Source organism: Mus caroli, unplaced genomic scaffold, assembly GCF_978045245.1.
Source record: "Mus caroli unplaced genomic scaffold, Mus_caroli_1 scaffold_11, whole genome shotgun sequence".
NCBI classification, from domain to species: domain Eukaryota; kingdom Metazoa; phylum Chordata; class Mammalia; order Rodentia; family Muridae; genus Mus; species Mus caroli.
In genome coordinates this window covers 66577283-66599379 of record NW_028227266.1, presented here as the reverse complement: position 1 = coordinate 66599379, position 22097 = coordinate 66577283, and the positions used below count along the sequence as shown (strand labels likewise).

At 40.3% G+C, this 22097-nt stretch overlaps 1 protein-coding gene across 3 annotated transcripts in view; it reads right to left on the bottom strand.

Moving 5' to 3' along the window:
• Positions 1–22097, bottom strand: part of Vps13c (vacuolar protein sorting 13 homolog C) — a 160150-nt gene that overhangs the window by 112825 nt on the left and 25228 nt on the right. For 2 of the 3 annotated variants that reach the window (XM_029482031.2, XM_029482032.2), the window contains exons 6-16: positions 21343–21405; positions 16652–16717; positions 16281–16390; positions 13695–13754; positions 11362–11421; positions 9479–9559; positions 8393–8450; positions 5578–5705; positions 3481–3587; positions 2300–2471; positions 550–612 (exon numbers count right to left, since the gene is read on the bottom strand). In XM_029482031.2, coding sequence (XP_029337891.1) covers positions 550–612; positions 2300–2471; positions 3481–3587; positions 5578–5705; positions 8393–8450; positions 9479–9559; positions 11362–11421; positions 13695–13754; positions 16281–16390; positions 16652–16717; positions 21343–21405 — 968 coding nt within the window. The remainder of the gene's footprint in view (positions 1–549; positions 613–2299; positions 2472–3480; positions 3588–5577; positions 5706–8392; positions 8451–9478; positions 9560–11361; positions 11422–13694; positions 13755–16280; positions 16391–16651; positions 16718–21342; positions 21406–22097) is intronic. The other variant, XM_021171411.3, reaches the window with a different exon arrangement.

Below are 22097 nucleotides of genomic sequence, written 5' to 3'. Positions count from 1 at the left end.
AAAAAAATCACTTACATAGTCATTCCTAAGGGCCAGGCCCACAACAAAGTGTTTTAAATGATTTATCACATATTCCCCCACAATAAACACAAGATACAGGTTACATTATATAAAGGAGAAAACCAAAGCACAAAGAGAATAAATAGCTGGTGCCAAGTCATAAAACCAAAAGTCTGCAAAACTTGGACCATCTGACCCTCAAGTCCACACACGTAACCAGAATCAAGAATGACAGAAATTCATTAAGGAATAGCATGTGCCTGATGCCGAAGGTTAACTGACAGTTCTGCTAGAATGACGAGGAACTTAGACTTAACTATGTTACAAAGTTTTGATTACATAGTTTTAAAGCTCTTCCTTCTCATGTTAACAGCTTTTTTCCAGTTAGTTTTCCCTAGACACAAAATGAAACAATAAGGACCCATCCCTATTCTCATTTGGGTAAATCTTAGCAACTTTGCATAAGACTCGGATTTCTTCATCCCGGGCTTAAAGAAGTGGCATTAACTTGATGAATAAAGAATAAAGTCAGTTAGGCAAAATGATTACCTCAACTTGTGCTTGTTGTCTCACTAAAATTATGTTAAAAACATCTAGACTCTTCTCCAAGTCCTGCAAAACAAAAGAAAAAAAGAGGATTATATAAAAACTATACCCTATGACTGATACGGTCATCTAGGCAGTACCACCCCTGGCAGTGTACTAAGGAAGCAGTGGACACAGATTACTGTCACTGCTCGCAGCCACTGCTCTATGGACATAAATACATCTTTTTAAAGTTGTTTTTTGTTGGTTTGTTTGTTTAAGGAGAGAGTGTACAATGGGTGGGTAGGGAAGTGGGGGGGAGGGTATGGGGGACTTTTGGGATAGCATTGGAAATGTAATTGAGGAAAATACGTAATAAAAAAATATAAAAAGAAAAAAAAAAGAACATGGTAGAAACTTAACATAAAAAAAAAAAAATACCTTTGCTCATAGTAATATCCACACAATATAAATATATCTACACAACTTAGAAACTGGTTATTTTAAGAACTCTTTATTGAATAAAATAATTCCATGTAAGATTTAAAATAAAAAAAAGGAGAGAGTGTGCAGAGCTAAAGAAGTGCTGGAAAACAGCAGTAGATTCCCTGCAAAGACTGGAGTTCAGTCCCCAGCACCTAAATCTGGCAGCTCCCAGCCGCCTATAAATCCAGCTCAAGGGCATCTGATGCCCCCTTCTGGCCTCCTCCAGTACCTGTACGCATTTGTACAAACACACAGAGAAACACATAATCTTAAAGGCATAAAATTTAAAGTAGAATAAAAACTGGAGAGCAGCTTCAGCTATTTTCTTGTGATCCTTAGTTCTTACTCTCCCCTCTTCTGTATTATTTTATAGATATTATATCATTAATTACTTTAAAAAAAAAGAATGTAAATTACTCAAGTCACCAAGTAGACTACAGGAGAAACTGAGATTGTAACATTAATCAGATGACCTGAACCCTCGTGAATTTGTTCATACAGCTGTCAGGACTATAGGACAGGCGTTGTCTTCACTTTATTCCTGAGAAGAAACTTGAGCAGCTGAAAAACCCATGTCTATATGTCTCTGACAGAACCCCTGGTAAACACCAAAAACTGAGTCCTGACACTTACGCCCTTCCTGTATCACACTGGTTCCAAACCACAGGTGTCCAGCCCAGTCTTATATCCTGGACATAGTGACTGAATGGCAGCCATGGCCACCACATATTATTAAACAAATTCTGTATTCAGTAAGTGAGACTCCCAGCCTTTCTCAGGGAAAAAGGGTTTATATTTGTTGTGTTTATAAACAATATTTTAAGCTCTAAAATGGAGATTTGTATAAGTGTGCAAATTTTTATGAGCAAATAAGATCTAACAAATAAACTAATGTCCATTTTCTAAAGAGTACTAGGAAAAGCAGACATATTTTCTCAAATAGCCTGGAGTAGTTTTATGATATTTGACATTATGCTAGGGAAAAGGGATTGTTGGTTAATAAAAAGACATGAAAAAGAAGGAAGGACACTCTTATTTTCTCATGTATGAGTCTGTTGTCATATTATATTCCTATTCCAACCAGATATATAAGAATGCTAAAGGAGCTGCGTGTAGTGGCGCACACCTTTGATCCCAGCACTTGGGAGGCAGAAGCAGGCGGATCTCTGTGAGTTCGAGGTCAGCCTGGTGTGCATAGTGAGTTCCAGGACAGCCAGAGCTACAGAGTGAGAGACAGGATATTAAAGGGTGATGAGAAGTTAGCAGTAGTAACATATGCAAACCATACCTGTATTTGTTTCTGTATCTCTTCTGAGACTTTGGCTTGTGTTAACTTGGTTTTATAGGCCATTTTGTAACTCTTGAGTAACTGCCTGTGGTTTTTTATGTTACTCCATGACCATGGCTGAGTATATCTTCTTATATGAACTTCAAGAACAGAATCAATAGCATATTTCCACCTGAAGTCAGATTTTGTTAATGTACATGTGAATATAAAAATGCAAGAAAACAGTTTAGACTTCTCAGAGATACCGAACCATTGATTTCGTTGTTGTTGTTGTTGTTGTTTACCATCTACAGTAACTCCAACAGTAACACTGCGAGCCGCCAGTACAACTCCCTGGCCTAAAGAGAGTAAGCAAAGGAACACTCCAGGAGGAGGATCTCTGAAGCAAAACCACAACAGCACAAAGTGTTGCATGTGGAAAACAGCAGTCATGTGCTTAACAGCAACTTCTTCTTAAGTGGCAGCCCACATCCAGCACAATGGCTGCACTGAGTTATATTATCTCGTGATGGCATGGCTATTTTAGTTCCCACCGCATGATACCCACACGATCCTGACATGCATTTCACACACACACACACACACACACACACACACACACACACACACACCCCTCCACTGCTAAGTGAAATATGGCTACAGGCTGTGTTCTTATAACCTCGAGTCCATGTGGAAAACTGACAAGACTTTTAAAAACATATCTTGACTGCTAAGGAGTTCAGAAGTTCAGGAGCTCAGAAGCAGAATATCAAATGAGGCATTAGTGAGGGTGGGGAAACCAGCGCAGACAGAAAAGATCTCTCTTTTCTTATTGTTTTGGAAGTGTCTGAACAATAAGACCTTAAACCTTTCTTAACTCTGAAGGCCCTGACTATATGATTATTCATCTCTTGGAAACAAAGAACAAAAGGAAGGCGATGACTCTGTGCTCAAGTGTTCGACACAAGAACCTGAGGCGCGTCCCCAGAATGCATGTAAACTTAGGGCTCCCTGGGCCACAGCTGCAGCCCCAGTGCTGGGGTGATGGGAAGTGGCCAGGGTCAATGAGAGACTTTGTCTCAGAAAACAGGGATGATAGAAGCTATCAGGGGAGACAGCCAACATCCATCTCCACTCTCCATACATACTCACACAGGCAAGCGCATCTGCATACAAAAGAGGGTGTAGTGGTTCTAACTTACCATTGCCGACAGTTGGTGTGAAGTGGCAAGCAAGGTTTGTACTTCCTGTATGGTGCATTTCTAACCATATAATCCAGTGACTCCAAAAAGTCAATCATGCTTAAATACTATTGAGACAAGAACAAAATTAGGTTTGTTACAGTGAACATATAAATAAAAATTAGAGTTGATTCTCTTTTTCTAGAGGACTCCAAAAATCTCTGATAATTCAAAAATATACTAACTATACCTGATTAAACATGACATTACCAATTACAGCAAGATACTTTAAGTTCTTTTTAAACGTTCACACAACCAGTAATACACATCCTTTTTTCAAATTCTAAAGTGGAAAAAAAATATGTATCTTGAAAATAATAAAATGGTATGTCTCCCACTGTCGATTGTATTTGTGTTTCTGAGTCTGCCTGCTTTTCTTCTGCACCCTCATTTTTTTTGCCACAGCTACAGTAGCTAATTCCCAAACTGCTACAGAAAACTGAGGCCTAACTAAGCAAGCTGAAGCTATTGAAGCAGCCACTTTACTACCAACACAACTTTGTGTTGTACAGGCCTGACAAACAGTTCAAATAAAGAGAAACACACAAGGAGAGGAAGATAACAATCACAGGCTCTGCTAGACAAAGGGCTGGCTTCCTTTTAATCCTCCTTAATGTAATTCTATCTAAAGGTTATGAGACAAATGTATGCAGCCTAAACTGCAACAATAAACTCTATCACCGATATCAAAGATATAAGGGAGAAAGGATACAAAATACTAGTTACACCTTATATTCACAATGTCAAAAATAACATTGTAGGCGGGTGTGGTGGCCCACGCCTTTAATCCCAGCACTCAGGAGGCAGAGGCAGGCGAATTTCTGAGTTCGAGGCCAGCCTGGTCTACAGAGTGAGCTCCAGGACAGCCAGGACTATACAGAGAAACCCTGTCTCGAAAAACCCAAAATAAATAAATAAATAAATAAATAAATAAATAAATAAATAAATAACATTGTAGAAACATTATGTTAAGTAAAATAGATTATTAAGGTTTGTTTTGAGCTAGGCATGGTAGTACACATCTATAGACCTAGCACTCAGAAAGCTGAGACAGGAGGATTGCAGCAAGTTCAAACCCATCCTGAGCAATATAGTGAGTTCCAGACCAAGCAAGACTAAACAGAAGAGCAGATACTTTCCTATTTGGTGATGTAGCTACTAGAAAATCTACAATGGTAAAGGCCTTTCACACTCTTTATTAGACAACTCTAAACTAAAAGCCCAGGTCTCATCCTCTCAGCTCAGGTCTCCAGCTCTGCTATCTAAAGCCTCTGTGCATATGGCCACACTTGGAAAACAAAGAGAGGAAAAACAGTTGCTCTAAAAAATTAAAGGAATGGTACTTGAGTGTTTGCTATTAAAAACGGAGGTGATAGGGTTGGAGAGATGGCTCAGTGGTTAGGAGCAGGGGCTGCTGATGCAAAGGACCTGGGTTTGATTCCAGCACCATGTGGCAGCTCACAACCCCCAAGAACTTCAGTTCCTGGGATCTCATACCCTCACCTCATCTTCTTAGGCTCCTGCAAGCATGCGTGCCCATGCATTCACAGAGGCTCACACACTATATATAAGTACAAATAAATAAAGTTGTTAAAAATTGGAAAAGTAGCTCAGGGCTTGTACCAAGTTCGACAGCCTGAGTTCAATCCCAAAAGCCTACAAGGTGGAGGGAGATAACTGAATCCTTCAGGTTGTCCTCTGACCCCCCCACACACATGCATACACACACACACACACACACTGCTAAAAGATGAGAAGAAAACATAATGAGAGAAGAAAAGCACACTGTAATTCCCCTACAATTATGATTTCAAAGGGAATAACACCATTCAGTACAGTTTAATAAGATCAAGTATAGTTTGGGGGAAAATATAAGATTAATGGAAACTATTTGTCTGAAATCTCTTTTTTTAATCTTTCCTTTTTTTTTTTTTTTCCATCAAACGTCAACAGAATGAAACAAAGGAACCACCACACCATAGACAACAACTAATGACAAGCACAAGAGAGATCAGGATGCAGGGCTGATTACACCAGAGCTGCCCACAGGAGCCTTACCTGAGGCTTCGTCAGCTCAATGGCAATATTCTGCACTTCTACATTCCCATCGAGTTTGGGGGTTTTGAGCTCTGATTCTGCACCAGGATTCATGTAGAGTTTTGCAGAGGCTGATATTGGCTGGAAAACTGGGAGCATGTGGGAAGATGGAAGATAGGCTTACATGCACATAACTATGAACAACTATAAATAATTATGAGACTATTATACATTGAAAGTAAAAAGGTAAATGATGCTATGAATATGTAATAAAATCACTATCAAGAAATATGCAAGGCCTCACATAAATAAAGACAGCACGCACAGGACCTGCACAGGTTCAAGCCAGACAGGGTCCCAGTACTGAGAGGGGAAAGTGGACATGAGCTCCCACCCCTAACCAAGAAGCTACTCCGAGGGAGTCTCACTGGGTGTACAACAACACTTAAAGGCAGGCCCCATGCCCAGTAATAGGGCCAACACAACACTAACTGTATAGCATTTTCAGAAGTTTATTTTTGTCTCATTATGCTTTTTCTGGGCATTTTTTACTTGACTGGTCTTTTGATTATAAATTACAGTTTCCAGTTCTGTGTTTTTATGGCTGTCCTGTGTGTGCTGTGTCTCTGGGTGTGTGTGTTTTTATGACTGTCCTGTGTGTGCTGTGTCTCTGGGTGTGTATGTGTTTTTATGGCTGTCCTGTGTGTGCTGTGTCTCCATGTGTGTATGTGTTTTTATGGTTGTCCTGTGTGTGCTGTGTCTCTGGGTGTGTATGTGTTTTTATGGCTGTCCTGTGTGTGCTGTGTCTCTGGGTGTGTATGTGTTTTTATGGCTGTCCTGTGTGTGCTGTGTCTCTGGGTGTGTATGTGTTTTTATGGCTGTCCTGTGTGTGCTGTGTCTCTGGGTGTGTATGTGTTTTTATGGCTGTCCTGTGTGTGCTGTGTCTCTGGGTGTGTATGTGTTTTTATGGCTGTCCTGTGTGTGCTGTGTCTCCATGTGTGTATGTGTTTTTATGGCTGTCCTATGTGTGTTGTATCTCTGGCTGTGTATGTGTCTTTATGGCTGTCCTGTGTATGCTGTGACTCCAGGTGTGTATGGTTTTTATGGCTGTCCTGTATGTGCTGTGTCTCCGTGTGTGTATGTTTTTATGGCTGTCCTGTGTGTGCTGTGTCTCCTGGTGTGTATGGGCTTCTCGTGCTTCTTCTTTGTTGTTTGACTGTTTTTCTGTTTTGTTCTATTCTTTTGTTTTTGTATTTGACTGTTTTCTACAGAGAGAGAAAGAAGCACAGAGGTGAATGGATGATGATGTAGGGAGGGCCCAGAAGCGTATTTTCAATCAAAAAAGAGAAACAGATGGGGGAGGGTACGGGGAGGTGGGGGGGATGTGGGGGGGGGGTGCAAGAGAAAGTGATATATAAGGATCTAGCAAGTTAGGTAGCTTGCTAGTTAAACCCAATCTCCATGGTTACCTGGGAGTCATGGGCTCCCAAGTAAGGAGAATACAGAACACAATCCCTCTCTACAGCTGGGTTTCTCTATGATTTAATACTTTATTATTCATTTAAAATATTAAAATAGGAGAAATAAAATCTATTTTTTTCTTAATAATTGACAAAATTTAGAAACAAATAAAATCACCCTAGGAAACAAATGACCAGTATACTGTGTTCAAGTTCACCATATACAAACAGCATGAGAGAAACTATAAACACTTTAAGGCTGAGTAACAGTAAAAACTACAAGTCTACTAGGGATGGTAACAGTGACACATTATAACTATGAAGAGTACCAAGTCCATATAGGTGTATTTATTACCTTGAAAGGATAATTTGCAATAAATCGTATAATATTTTGATTGACTTATGTGATTGATAAATGCCTAAGAATTAAGATGAATATTTTCTAAACTATTTTTAATCAATGAAACTGAAATTTTTTACAAACTTTAAATTTCTGTCATGATTCAAGCGGATGAACATAACGGAAAGCACCATCACCTACAACGACAAGCTACGAAGGACAGGAGGGAAAGCTTAGAGAACCAGGACAACGGGAATGTGGAAAGAAATGGACATGGAAGGGGTCTCGACCTCAGCATGCTGGTTTGTGTGCCATTAAAACCTCGTGTGTTTGCAGAAAAAAAAAAAAAAGCCAGGCGTGATGGCGCATGTCTTTAATCCCAGCAATTGGGAGGCAGAGGCATGCGGATTTCTGAGTTCGAGGCCAGCCTGGTCTACAAAGTGAATTCCAGGACAGCCAGGGCTACACAGAGAAACCCTGTCTCGAAAAAACCAAAAACCAAAAAAAAAAAAAAAAAAAAAAAGAAGTTCACTGAATGACAACAAACTAATAGCTTCTCAGGATGAAAGAGATAAGCAAGAAGCTCTGTCAGAGAAATAAAGGAGAGGCTGCCAAAAAATTACAAACTTCACTTTAAAAATTATCCAGTGTGATTGTCTTATACTGCTAGAGGTGAGCTGAATACCACAATCCCAGAGATTCTAAAACCAGGGAGAGAAAGAAGGGAAAAAAAAAGAAGAGGAGGGTAAAGGGAGAGAAGGGAGGGAGGAGCCAAACCACAAGACAAAGAACTTTGTAACAAGATAACAGAAGGGGAGGTCAAAAGGAGGCTGGCTACAGGCGTGAGCCCAGCTCCTCTGCCTCCTGGTCATTCTCCAGCACTGTGTGGCTAGGTCTAGTCCTGAGGAGTTACCATCCAAATATGCATGCGTGGCCAAGTACCATAAAATTAACACATTCTGTCTGCTAAAGTAACTTCATTAAGAAACGTCTGTCTCCATGTCTCTTCCATAAATGAACCCTCCCTGGTACTCACTGTACTGATGGTCTGGGGGGATGTTTGCACTTGTAAGAATTTCACTTTTCAGTTGCTCCTAAAGAGATTTAAAGTTGAGAATGAAAGAGAAAGACAGTTAGCCACAAGTACCAAAACTTAAAAAAAAAAAAAAAGAAAGAAAGAAAGAAAGAAAGAAAGAAAGAAAAAAGGTTCTCACATCTGTACCTTCATTGTTCTCTTACTAATAACTACCATGAGAAAAATATACAGTCCTGGAACTCACTCTGTAGACCAGGCTGGCCTCGAACTCAGAGATCCGCCTGCCTCTGCCTCCCAAGGGCTGGGATTAAAGGTTGCCTGCCCAGCTTCTCCCCCACCCCCCCAACCCCCCGTGGGGGGGAGGTTTAGACAGTATAAATGTACAGGTATTTTTCTTTATAATAAACACACAATGGCCTGAATATCTAGGAGCATAATATTACACTCCTCTCTATGAAAACCACCCAGAGACAGTTACATATCCACGACATCCTAGACAAAGACTGAGTCTCTGTTAGAGTTCCTGGAATCTGGACGCTTATCTAATCCAGAAAGTGTGGCTGTTCTGCCTCCCTTTTCTAACTGAAGAAATGAGACACTAGCTCAGTACACTGAATTACTGGGCCACCATGCAGGAAATCATCACCACAGCTATTTGAAAACTTGTAAGACACATGAGCTCCAGGTCTGAGGGGTGGCATCCTCACAATACTCGTACTCTTTCTTACAGGAAACAGCATCGTAAGAGCACCACAAACTGTGCATGAACAACCACAGGGGGCGCTGCAACAGGCTCCCTGTCACCGGCAAGTGAATGGATTCAGAATGGACTTCAGAATCAGAGGGATTTTCTTATCTAGCAAACAGCCTGCTAGATGCTAAATTTTTACTATTTGATAATTGAACGAATTATCAGAGGGCTCTTCTGAAGAGACGGACTAAGTTCAAATGTTGTTTCAGACTTTTGATTTAGTGATCTGCCAGTTAACCAAATGTCTGCAGCCTGCCCTCACTAAGGGCCCCCTACCCCCTTTTAAACGCACTTAGGGCACGCAGTCAGCATGTCAAGGTAAAAACGGAAATTACCAAGATGTGCTCCCTCGATCCACGGTAAGACATGCAGCAGCCGACATTCCAATAGGCGCTGAGACTGTCCAGCTTCACGAGCTACGCAAAAGAAATGGAAGTGGTCAGGCCTCTAGAGCATTCTAAAACTGTGCAACAGCAGTCAACACTACCCTCCAGCTCACTGAAAATCTGACCATTAAAGGAAAGAAAATAGCCAAAGGGGAGTGAAGGGGAGGGTATACAAAGGACTTTTACGTTTAGCATTTGTTAATTTTTTTAATGTTGTCTGATTTTAAATTTTAGCCAATCAGGATTCTGGGTGGTCTACCTATGACTACTCTTGAATTTAAAAGAGCAAATGTTATATTTTAAATTGGCTGTCTTAATCAACTTGTTGCCTTTGACAGACTTAGGTATTTCATATAGATTGGATGTTCCGATGAGAGAAACATTCTTTTAAACGTGATTCTGGGAACACAGTTTCAGGAAATTCACATTTGTTCAATTATCAAATAGTAAAAATTTAGCATCTAGCAGACTGTTTGCTAGATAAGAAAATCCAAGCTCCCTGCAGCAGTTATCAGGGCTGCGCTGAGGAGGGCTGTGGGAAGGACCTTATGGGCAGCGAAGCTGGGAGAGCTCCAGACTGCATGGTGGAGGTGCTGGGGAGCAAGCATGCTGAGGAACCACAGCAAGCCCTGACAAGCTCTGCAGTTAAACACAGCCCATGCCTGCTCGGGTATGCATGGTGTGCAGCTTAACCACACCACAAATTACGCTTTCTGCATCTAAGACCTCATCTGGCTAGTCTTACATGAACCACCACCTGGGAGGTTGCTTGTGTCCAGACCCTTCACTTGATGGATGAACCTAAACTGCAGCGCAGATAAGTGATCACAGAAACTCATACGGCAAACGCTGGCTCCAAACCAGATCTCGGACTCTTCCACGCCTGACTCACCTTTATTAACAAACTACAAAGGCCACATAAATCCTTAAAGTCCAAGGCATTTTAGGCTCACTTAGTCACCCATATTAAACACATTTTCCCTAATGAGCTAACTTTGCCAAGGAACACGTCAACCCTATTAAAATACCTCTGATGCGCAACATGTTTCATTTGTTTGTGCTTTATGAGGGAGAGCGTTGAACGCTCAATCAGTATGAAATACCTAAGTCTGTCAAAGGCAACGAGTATTAGTTTAAAATTCAGAAATAGCTTATTTAACAAATTGATTGACAGCCAATTTAAAATATAGACTCTTAAACTCGAGCAGTTGTATATAGATCACTCAGAATCCTGATTGGCTAAAATTTAGAATCAATCAAAACTTATTCCATAAATACATTAAGTGTCCAAAGACATCTCAATTTTTAACTTTAAAATGTTAAAAATGAGTTATTACCATACTAGGAGGTACTATCAGGATGACCCCACTGTGCATACAATATCCCTGGCATGACACTGTGCATACAATATCCCTGGCATGACACTTGCTAACTTTATAATATACAAAGATTGTGAAGTTTCCTCTAAATACCAGCATTTTATATGACCAGAGTAGTTCCTAAGAGCTGGATCTCTTACTAGAAATCAAATATGCTTATATTCACTCCCAAGCCTTCCCAAAGTTCCTGAAGGCTTAGATGTTACTTTTGCTCTACCCCCAAAATATACTGAACACTTTTGCAAAGTTTGCATTGAAATGACTTAAATGATTGTACCTTGGGGGCAAAGTGAAATGAGACACCTCTCCAAGCTGGCCCCAATGGCTGGATGCTGACATTGCTGCTCTCTCCTACCAACAGATACTTCCATTCTAAAAGATCTTATCCACATGAGCACAAAAATTGATCCCCACCAAGAAATTCCAGAACCCTGTATATGAAAAATATCATACCTTATATATAATTTTTTCTGCTTCATTTAGAATGCATGGAGTCCAGTGTTCATTAGTTGTCTAAAAAGAAAAGAAGGTCAACTCTTACAAAGCAGTATGTGTCATACACACTTTAGTTATCTGTAAGTAATAATCAAATAATTTAGAAAGAAAAGTATCCAGCCAGATGGCTCAATGGGTAAAATCATTTGCCACCAAACCTAACAACTTGAATTCAACCCCAGGACCCACATGGTCTAAGGGGAAACAGACTCCTACAAGTTGCTCTGATTTTCACTGTGTGTTATGGTGAGGAGATGCCCCCTCCCCTCTCTCCAACACACACACACACACACACACACACACACACATACACACACACACTCACACACATTTACAAAATAAAAATTTTTTTTAAGTTTAAACCTTACCTAGGTAGTGTCAGGTAAAGTTATCTGTTTCTTTATATATTCATATAACAAAAAGAAGCAATAAATTTAAACTTGAAGGAACTCTGTTTCAACCAGTTTCCTTCATTTAGAAAATTATTATTGGGTTACTCTATGTCTGAAGTTCATAGACATGAATAAAAACGGAGAGTTGGTATGTACATGTGAAGAAGATACACATCCCTGAGAACTAAAAATTGCTGTAAGGTAGGATGGAAACACAGGGAGTGTGGAAGTCAGCACAACCATGTGTGTGGCGTGGCTGACAAGGCCACGTACTACCATCCACTAGGGGGCACTGCTGACGGACTGCCTGACAGACTTCACAAGCTGAAGAGTCAGAAGGAACTGAGTGGGACAGACAGGGAAAGCAGACAGCTCTTGACAAGCCTGGCTGAGGAAAGGGTGGAGAAGAGCTGGTTAGAGTCAGGCAGGGGATGGAGACTTAAACAGAGCCTTTTTAAGTTTTGGTGTGAGGAAGAGACAAGAATGTTTAAGACTAGCAGGATAGCACACATTTTTAATACCAGCACTCAAGAGGCAGAGGCAGGAGGATCTCCATGAGTTCAAGGCCAGCCTAGTCTACTTAATGAGTTCCAGACAGCCATACATACATAATAAGACTTTTTCTCAAAAAAAAAAAAAAAAAAGCTTAACTGCTTATAGGACGATATAAAGAAAGAGAAAAAGCTGATCTGGAAGAGAGATTGACAGCACGCAGGAATGTGGAGACAATGAGACCTGTAGACACAGGGGACCTAATGTGGAAGCAAGGCTGTCACTGAGAAGACGAAAGGAAGAAAGGTGTGTATACAAAAGAGCAGCAGGCTTCCTGACAGCCTCTTATCAGTGAGGCCCAGCAGCTGAAGCAGGACAATGAGCCGCACACGTGAGATAAACTCAATCTCACAAAACACAAAAGGGATGCTCTCTGATCAGCTGGTACATGTGGCTTAGCTAGAAGCCCAGCTCAGTACCTGGGATCACAACATGTTATGGATCTTGTCACACTAAGACAGGGAGAATGAGAGAGGGCGTTAATAAACGCTAAGAAGAAAGTAAAAAACAAACAACAAAGGCAAGCCACTCCCTCACACGAGTTCTAAAACCTGAGCAAAATCACCAGGCTGTGAAAGGGAACGGCTACTCGGGGAAACAAAACAGCAGGCACCAGCACACAGTAGGACCACTTGCACTACACACAGTAAGACCACTTGCACTAGCATGTCTTATAGACCAGGTGGAGTGGTCTGCTAGCTCTCAGGTTTTTTATTTTTTGTTTGTTTGTTTTTATTAACTTGGTAGACACTCAAAGTTAAGTATGGTGCTGTTTATAAAGTCTACTATTTGGCTATTTTCCAGATCAACGACCCTTCTACCCTTAAGAACTCAGCTCTGGTTGCTACTGAGTGTTCTGCTTTATCAAAAGCTACTTCACGTCCCCAAGTATGTTTCTTACCACTTAGTTACTTAGAAGACTAAAAAAAAAAAAAAAAAATTCTGCCTATACTAACATACCCTATGTTGCCTATATATATATATATATATATATATATATATATATATATATTACACACATACACACACACACACACACACTTTCTCTACTCGCTGGAGATCCGATAAAATATTACCAAGTACAAGCTCAGAACACTACACAGACACAGCATCTATTTCTTCTAAATGCTTTAACATTTGTTATGTGGAAGCATTTAAAAAAAATCAAGATATTACTAAATATAAAATATTACTGGAAATGGCAAACTTGGAGAAAATGTGCAGCAAGAGAGTTCTTCAGAAACACAAAAGCTGTTTAAAGCAACAGTGTGTCTTAGTCAACTCAGTTCATTTCAGAATAGTAATACTTTACAGATTCCACAGAAGTTTGAAATAAGCCAACATTACCAACAGACTAAATTCTCTCAGGGTGACACCAAATGAAAGCGGCCTTTCTGGATCTGTGATCTACAAAAGAAGAAAGGGAACATTAAATATAAGATGGTGGAGCCTTGCCTTGTCTTGCCTCAGTAGGAGAGGCTGTGCCTAGTCCTGCAGTGACTGGATGGGCCAGGGTGGGTTGGTACCCAGTGGGTTGCTCCCCCCTCTTCTCAGAGGAGAAGGGGAGGAGAGCATGGGGGTAGGGGCTGTGTGATGCCGGACTGCGATCTGAATGTAAAGTGAACAAATAAATTAATGGGAAAAGAAAGACAGTGAAGCCTTTAAAATAGACAGCATTCCCATAAGTGGTCCGTCCATATAAACACCACCAAATTAATTCAAAGGTTGTTTTGTTTTATAACTAAAAATAATGATTTAAAAAGTAGAGGTCATGATTTTGAGACAAAGTTTGGGGAACACAGAAGGAGCTGGAGAGTGTGGGAGGGAGGGTTGGAAATTATATAAATACAGGATTTGTATATGCAATTCTCAAAAGAATAAAAAATTTAAATTTAAAATAAAATGTAAACTTAATAAAAATAATAAATAGGCAGCTGGTGAACACATGTCCAAGAGGAAGTCACACAGCCCAGGACCTGCAAAGACAGGATCGGGTGCTGTGTGTCCATAGAAGCGTTACGACAGCTCCTAGGCCACTAATGTGCTATTTTCCCAGAACTATGACCTATGACCAGCAGACTCTTGCTTAGATGGTTAGAAAGAGATGGACCTTTGTGTGTATCATGTCCACAAACAATGACTTCAGCACTAAATAACTGCCCCAGCACTTAAGATTTCCATCTTTGGAAACGTGAACCATCTTTATGGTTTTCCTTCCCTTGACACTTCAAGAGTGTCTGGTGATGAAAGGTCTTGTGTTTTGCTGAGGTTGTTTTGTTTTTCTTGAAACAGGATCTCACTCTGAAATCCAGCCTGGTCTTGAACTTTCAACCCTCCTCTTTTGGCCACACTTTAGAATCTTAATATTTACTTGACCAGGTCTATTTATCCCAAACCTACCACGGATGGACTGCTTTTCTATTTCTGAACTTTGGTACGTGATAGTTATAAATGAATGGTGTTCAGCCTGTATCACAATGAGCATGATGTCTATCTGTGACCATTGAAGGATGCTCGAAAGCCATGGGCAACCATGTGCTTGTGATGGAGGTGTGAACTATGACAAAAGAAATTGTAAATGTGTTCTACAGCATCCAAATGGAACGCCACAGTCTTGTCAGACAGACACTTATCAAACAGGAAACGTGTATATATGCTCTGGGGCAGCTGGAAAGCACAAACAGCTTCATAGACTTTATTTGTAATTAATACATATAAGTATTTAATTTATATAAATGTATAATGGAGACAGCCATGGTGGCGCACACCTATAATTCCCATACTCAGATATACATACAGATATAGAGATAGAGATAGAGAGATATGTGAGATCATGCAGTATTTGTCTCTGTGTAAGTAGTGTATTTCACTTTATGACAATCACCAGCTCCAGCCATGTTGCTGTGAATGGCAGAACTGCCTGTTTTCAGGCCTAACAGTATTTCAGTGTGGAAATGTACAGTATTTTTGTTAGCCATTCATCTGTCCACTGAATTTCAGCTGCCTCTGTACCTAGGTTATTGCAAACAAACCTGCAGGTGTCTCTTCAAGATGCTTCATTCAATGTATTCAGCTTTATACCTAGAGATCAGTTGTTGGATCTTCTGGTACTCTTAATCTGCTTTCAAAACCAGTTCTAATCATTTGCATTTGCAGCCACAGTAGAGAAGTGCCCCATTTTTCCACACAGCTTTAACAATAACTCATTTCCATAATACACTGGGTACACTTTTCCTGACTTGCTACAGCAAGATACAGAGTGTCTTGGTTAGCAAAGTTGACGTTAACACCTCCAGAAGGCCACGAGATAAAGTGCGCAGCAGAGTGGGTGGTTTCCTTGTTTGTTTATTTTCTCTCTCTCAGACTACATGTGCATCTCATTGAATACTGTCACACAAAGCACCCAGGAAGGGGAAATAAAATCCTGTCCATCAATCGTCTTCTAAGCTAGTCAAACTTAAGGCAAATTAACATGGAAACCCAAATTGGCCTCCCCCAAGATCAGCTTCTAACCCCAGTGTGGGTGCTTCTGAGCCGTCCAGGGCCCCTCGGGGGCTGGTAAGAGGCTGTAACTACACTGACCAGAGGCCCTGCCTGCTGACTGTCAATACCAGCAGTTACTCCATCACCTTTCACAACTAATTGTTTTGACAATATAAATGATATTAGTTTCTTAAAGTTACATCAGAGCACATACAACAAAATCCAAATAAAGCATAGAGAACAGTCAACCCCTGCAGCAGTTTTCCACTCTGTTTATGTATGCATAGCCTGGCCAGCACTGCTGAGTGGGAAGGGTGGAACACTAGCATATTTACAGGGGTGGCTATCCTAAATTTAAATTAGGTTCAGTTACTCTATAGATGGAACATCATAAGATACAGAATATCATAAAACACATTCAATGACCAGCAAAATACTGAAATTACTTACATCATCTTCATATTTAATGTGAATGTCTGTAATTTTCACTTGAACATTTTTTATTACTTGAGTTGCCAATTTTTCCAGAAATGTATCCTTTTTTGCTTCTTTGGGCTTATCTATGAAAAAGAAAAACAGGAGCTCAAGACTCGCAGATCTTACACACCTCACGACCGATGGTCAAAGAGCGCTAAAGGCACTACACAACGGAAATTACAACGTATGCTATGGTCCTTTCTTAGATTTATTTTAGAATCTGGTAAATAGTTCCAGCTTAAAGTTTAGTTTTATGTTTAAGCTGCACACTAATGTTCATTTTACCTTCTTAGACAGAAATCAAGGTGTATAAACAGCACAGGTAGAGAACTGCTTGTACCTACCTTTGGAGCGATCAAGACCTTTAAAACGTTTCTTAAAATGTTTTTTGTGCTTTTTACGCTTACGTCCTTCTCAGTGGAAGCATTTTAGTGAGAAAAGGATAAAAGTCAAGTTAGCAGACAAGAGGACAGAAAAGAAAATATGAGAATTCTTCCTGACATCAAAGCTCAGCGAGACTTACCTCCCTCCACACTCACTGGCCTACTACTTCAACATAAATACAAACTCACAAGCTTTCTTTACTATATCAACATTCTGCAGTAAAGAACAACTTTTATCCTAGACAATAACTTGACAGGTACAATTGCATAAAATATGAATAAAATATATCCATTCCCAGTGGAGTTTCAATATTAATAACTACACATTACAGTGTCACTTTAAATTCAATGTAACCAAATATTGGAAATGTAATGATAATGATATAAAGCCTTCCGGGAAAGGTTTTGAGCAATGTGCGGCAGGGGCACAGGAATACAAATGGGATGACATTGGGTTGAGGGCCATGGCCTCTCTAGATGATGATCTTCACAAACAAAACTGCTCAAGCACGAGGTAGAGCTCATGAAAGTAGGAGGGTATAAAGCGTCCACTAACCAGTACGTTCAGCTAGCAGTGGTTCCTCTAAATTGTACCCTCCTTATCTGGCTTTTTCACATTAGCCAACACCTTTCTTACCCAACCTTCTAGTGTTCTGATCAACTGACAGCCACGCATCAGCTGTGACCTGACCTCCAGAGGCAATTCTGGGTAGTCTCCTGACTCCGCTCCCCATCCTCACCTTCTGCTGAAAGGACCTTCTGCACTGCTACTGCATCTAATATACTAGTTGAGCCTGTCAGTTCCAAGTCATGTAAAGGCTCTCTGCAGCCTGACAAATAAAATCGAACATGTGTGCATGACACAGGCCGGGCCTTTGCCACGCGTGCCCGCCACCCACGTGGGAAACTGCAGGACTGTTATCTGTAATTTCCAAAACACACTCATGGTGATGCTACTGCCTCCCTACACACCACTCTGCAATCAGGCTGCCATCCTCAAATTCTTTACCGAGCCAACTTTTAGGTTGTTGCTGTCTCATGTCCAACCCTCCTGCTATATGACTCACCCCCTGTATGAAACTTTCCACAGCTCTGTGCAGCCTCGGGGCCTGAACCTTACCCAAAATTCTAATAAATAACAAGAGCTCTGTATCTGAACTGTTTGCCTGATTTTTGTGCCAGTGGGCAAGAGGCTCCCATCCAGCAAGAGGCTTCCAAGGACAGAGATACGTATCTAAGCACAGGTACATAATATATGCTGTTCACACGAACTGAAACATCCACATATAAACATTATAACAAAGTACAAAAATACGACCGGAAGATACTGTATATAGCTGCAAGCTCTATTTTATTTTGTTGATATTTGCAAATTGTTCTACCATAAAATTAAGACAAGAGCTAGAATTACAAGAATAAACTGATTTTTCAGAAGAAGTCCCTTACACACAGAACAGAAGCTGAATGGCGCAGCCACTAGCATTCCACTCCATAAATCAAGCATACAGAAGACTGAGTTCTCAAAGAACCACCACATGGAGAAGGTAAGAGAGGCACTGCACTTGGCTGGAGCCTCCCGCCCTGACCACTGTCTCTCGAGTTCCCAAGTGCTCGAGCCCCTGTTCTATCTTTAATGTCAGTGTGGGAGGCCCCACGTCATCCCTCCTAAAGCCATCTTAGCTCTACAAAAAAGCTACACAATTTTGAAAGAAAATCTCTATTTAATCTAACGAAGAATAAATTTTTGATTCTCAAATACTCTAAAAACAGTTCTCAAAATTTTGGTCTCAGGACCCTTTAAACTCACATTTAAAGCATGAGCAATTTGAAGAGATTTTAAGTAATATAGGCTATTATTATTCATATTTATGATGCTAGAAATAAAAAAACTATTTTTAATTCATTCAACATAATATTAAACTATCACTTGATTATAGTTATGTACTACATATACATATAATATATATACATGTATGTGTGTATATATATTATATTCACAGTGAGAAGAATCACATGATTTTACATTTGTACAAATGTAATATCTGGTTTTAGTGGAAGCCTTTAATATCAGGTTTAGTGGAAGATGGCAAGATTCACATATCTGCTTCTGCCTTCAATCTGCTGAGATATGTTGTTCTGATTGAAGTACATGATGCAAATATGATTTCAAAGCAGATATGCAACTGGAAAAAGGAAGAGAGTTTGCATGGTCTTGTGTAATTATGAGGAATGCACTCAAGCTTAGTAAGTAGAGTTTCTCAATTAGGTTTTTAAATTATGTATAAGATCTATCATCTAATTATAGTCAGCCAATAAAAGTCAGCTGGCCACCGCACATGTGACACGGGCCTTTCAGACAGCCATGGCTCTCCAATCCCTGGGCATATGGAAATCATGCTGCAGTGAGTGAGGCAGAGCCTCCTCATGCTCTGTCCTGCCGTGTTTAACACAAGAGGCGAATTAGCTGCAATCACCCCAGTCTCCCGGGAATGTCTGGGCATACTAGACGGCTCTCAAGCTCGAGGTGGCAAATAAGGGGTTCTTAACATTCTAATGGTTCCTTAAAAGCACCAAGTGTTCCTACTCAAATATGACAGCTCACTCTTACTTTGTTTTGTATAGTCGCTACACACTCAAACTTGAATGATGAGAATCTGTCAAGCTTTCGAGTAAAAACAGCCTTTGTCCCTAAGAAGCAAGTTCACACAGTTCACACATCTGCATGAACAGTCATCCCTGAGAATCAGCTACCTCAGCATTCGGAAATGCTTCACACACTCTCTCCTGTGTCCCACAACATTTTAGAGACCTGCTCAAGAGTTAGTGTCCTTTTAAATTTAAATTCTATTTTGTCAAGAAAAAACTTTAAGAAACACTGGCACATTTCATTTGCTTTTGCTTTTGTAATGAGTGCACAGTAGCAAAGAACACAGTGACCGGTGGTCCAGTGAGCTGTCCTTCCTTGAATCAGGCCGTGAGAGCCACTGTAACAAGCCATTCCTTATACCAGCATACAAATCAACTCAGTGAAAAGTTACATTCTTTAATATCACCATGAAAATAGCTCTAATAGTCTGCCTTCCTGAGAATTGATACTCTAATGTGTAAAAAAAAAAAAATGACATGAATATGCACTCAGAAACTGTAAGGGGAAATTCATGAAGAGCACGCACTCCCAGCTAAGGGAAGGACGATGCCATCGTCAAAGGAATCTTCTCACTGCACTGTGAGCCTCACTTTACCAGGATTACTTTAAAATCTAGAGGAAGAAAGGTAATGAATCAGCTAAGGTTTTCCTCACTGTGCCTTCTGCTGGCTTTCACAGGCCAGTGGCTGTGTAAGGCATGAGGATAGGTCACCAGCATTCATTATAACTTCCAGGCAGATTCTTCCTAGAAGGGCCAGAAAACACAACAGACAGCCGGTTCATTGCAGCCTATAAAACTGCACAATGGGCCCTAAAATTCTCCATGCTATTCTCCTATTGAACAAAATAACAAATTAGCAGTTAGTTACCACAGTGGTAGATTTGTAAAGTAACAAATTTAGCAGTCAGCCATGGTTACTACAGTGGTAGATTTGTAAAGAAACAAATTAGCAGTCAGTCATGATTACTACCATGATAGATTTAAAGTAGCAAATTACAGTCAATCATGGTTACTACTGGGGTTTATTTGTAAAGTAACAAATTAGCAAATTTGATTACAAATCTCCCCCATGGTTACTTCCATACCTAGATTTTTAAAATGAGAAATTGTTCTTATGCTGTGAAACTGCCATGCAAATTCTCTCACTATCAAACATATATATTAAAGAAGTTAATTATCTGCATAGGAATTCTACCATAGCGTTCAGTATTTGAAATTTGAGATGCAGACCCATTTACCACTTAGTCAAAGCAAATCTAAATTGTGCTGAAATTAACATAAACTCCTGAAGAGTTATAAAGACATAATATTTCATTTAAAATACTGAAACTGTTGCTAAATATCTGGTACACATCCTAGTGTACATAAGATTTCCATTCTAAATCCTACAGCAAACAGCCTTCAGTTTGCTTTTGTGAAGCTTCAGGTTTCAGCTATACAGGACAACAGACTAAAGAAGATTGTACAGTCAGGAGGACAGGAAAGGAAACGCAGGAGTTCCTCCTTGAGGCTATGGATGAAGTATTAAATATATATATATATATATATATATATATATATATATATATATATAATATTATATATATATATGTATTCCATCTTACTGCTTCTTGCAAATTTGAAACTCTCTGCTGTAAGCAAGAGAAAGCACTCAGTTGGGAAACACTATTACTGTACTAAAAACTAAGGCCAAAGGGAGGGCAGTGCACATTTCCCAGTCGCTGGCAGAGCTGAGAAATCTACAGGGGCAGTGAACTGTGCTGGCTCACTCACAAACAGCAAGCTCCCAGCACAGAGTTTTCCAGGAGACACTCAAAGACTCGGTGAATGAATGAATGGCTTGCGGAGGAAGGAAAAAGGAAGAGATGGCAAGGGTATGACTGTGAATTACATTTCCATATTTCCCAAAGGACACACACTATGCAGTGGACTCCACACAAAGCTCAGGCATAAATAAGAATATCAGTTTCATGAAGTTAAGTAAAATTAACCATGCATACCCACCAGGCTTGACGTCCTTGTAAAGCAAGTTTTCCAAGCCATACATGAATTCCCCTGAGTGTGCACCTGCATCCCACGGCAGCAGGAACCGAAACGCAAAGCATGATAAGACACCTTTAGTTTTGCATGGGAAATGCACCCAAACTTAGCTTCAAAAACTCAGAAACCACATTGCAGGACATGTGAAGAGGCAGGGACATCCATCCGCCCCCAAGGAAACATTCTTTCAACATATAAACCTTCCTTTTATATTCAAGCAAAACTCCCCATTGTGAAAGTTGTAACAATCAAATTGGGCAAGGCAGGTAAAGGGCATTGACAGCTTGGGTCTCAGTGTCATCTCGAATTTTCAAACACAACACAAATCTGCCATCTGGGTTCTCCTCCTGCCTGTCATGTGGCCCACTTTCATTACATTCCCATGATATCTGCCACTAACTTTAAAGTCAGATGAGAAAGTCTCCTCTTACTTCACTGTGTAACTTGTTCCTTGCAGACAAGCTGCCCGCAGACTTTGCTCACTCGAGTCAATATGGCTAGACAACTCCCTCTCCCACTTCTCTCCCTAAGGAAGCAAGCCCAGTCTGCAACTTCAGACTTTCAAAGAAAGGTTGTGAACTCCCCCTCCTCAGCCTGCTGGAGGCTAAAGTTCACCTTTGCACTGGGAAAAGTGGTCCTTGACCTCATCGCCCTGTCATTCAAATCTCTTTAAAGTTTCCCAACCGTACATGCAACCAATCTCTCTCTCTGTCTCTCTC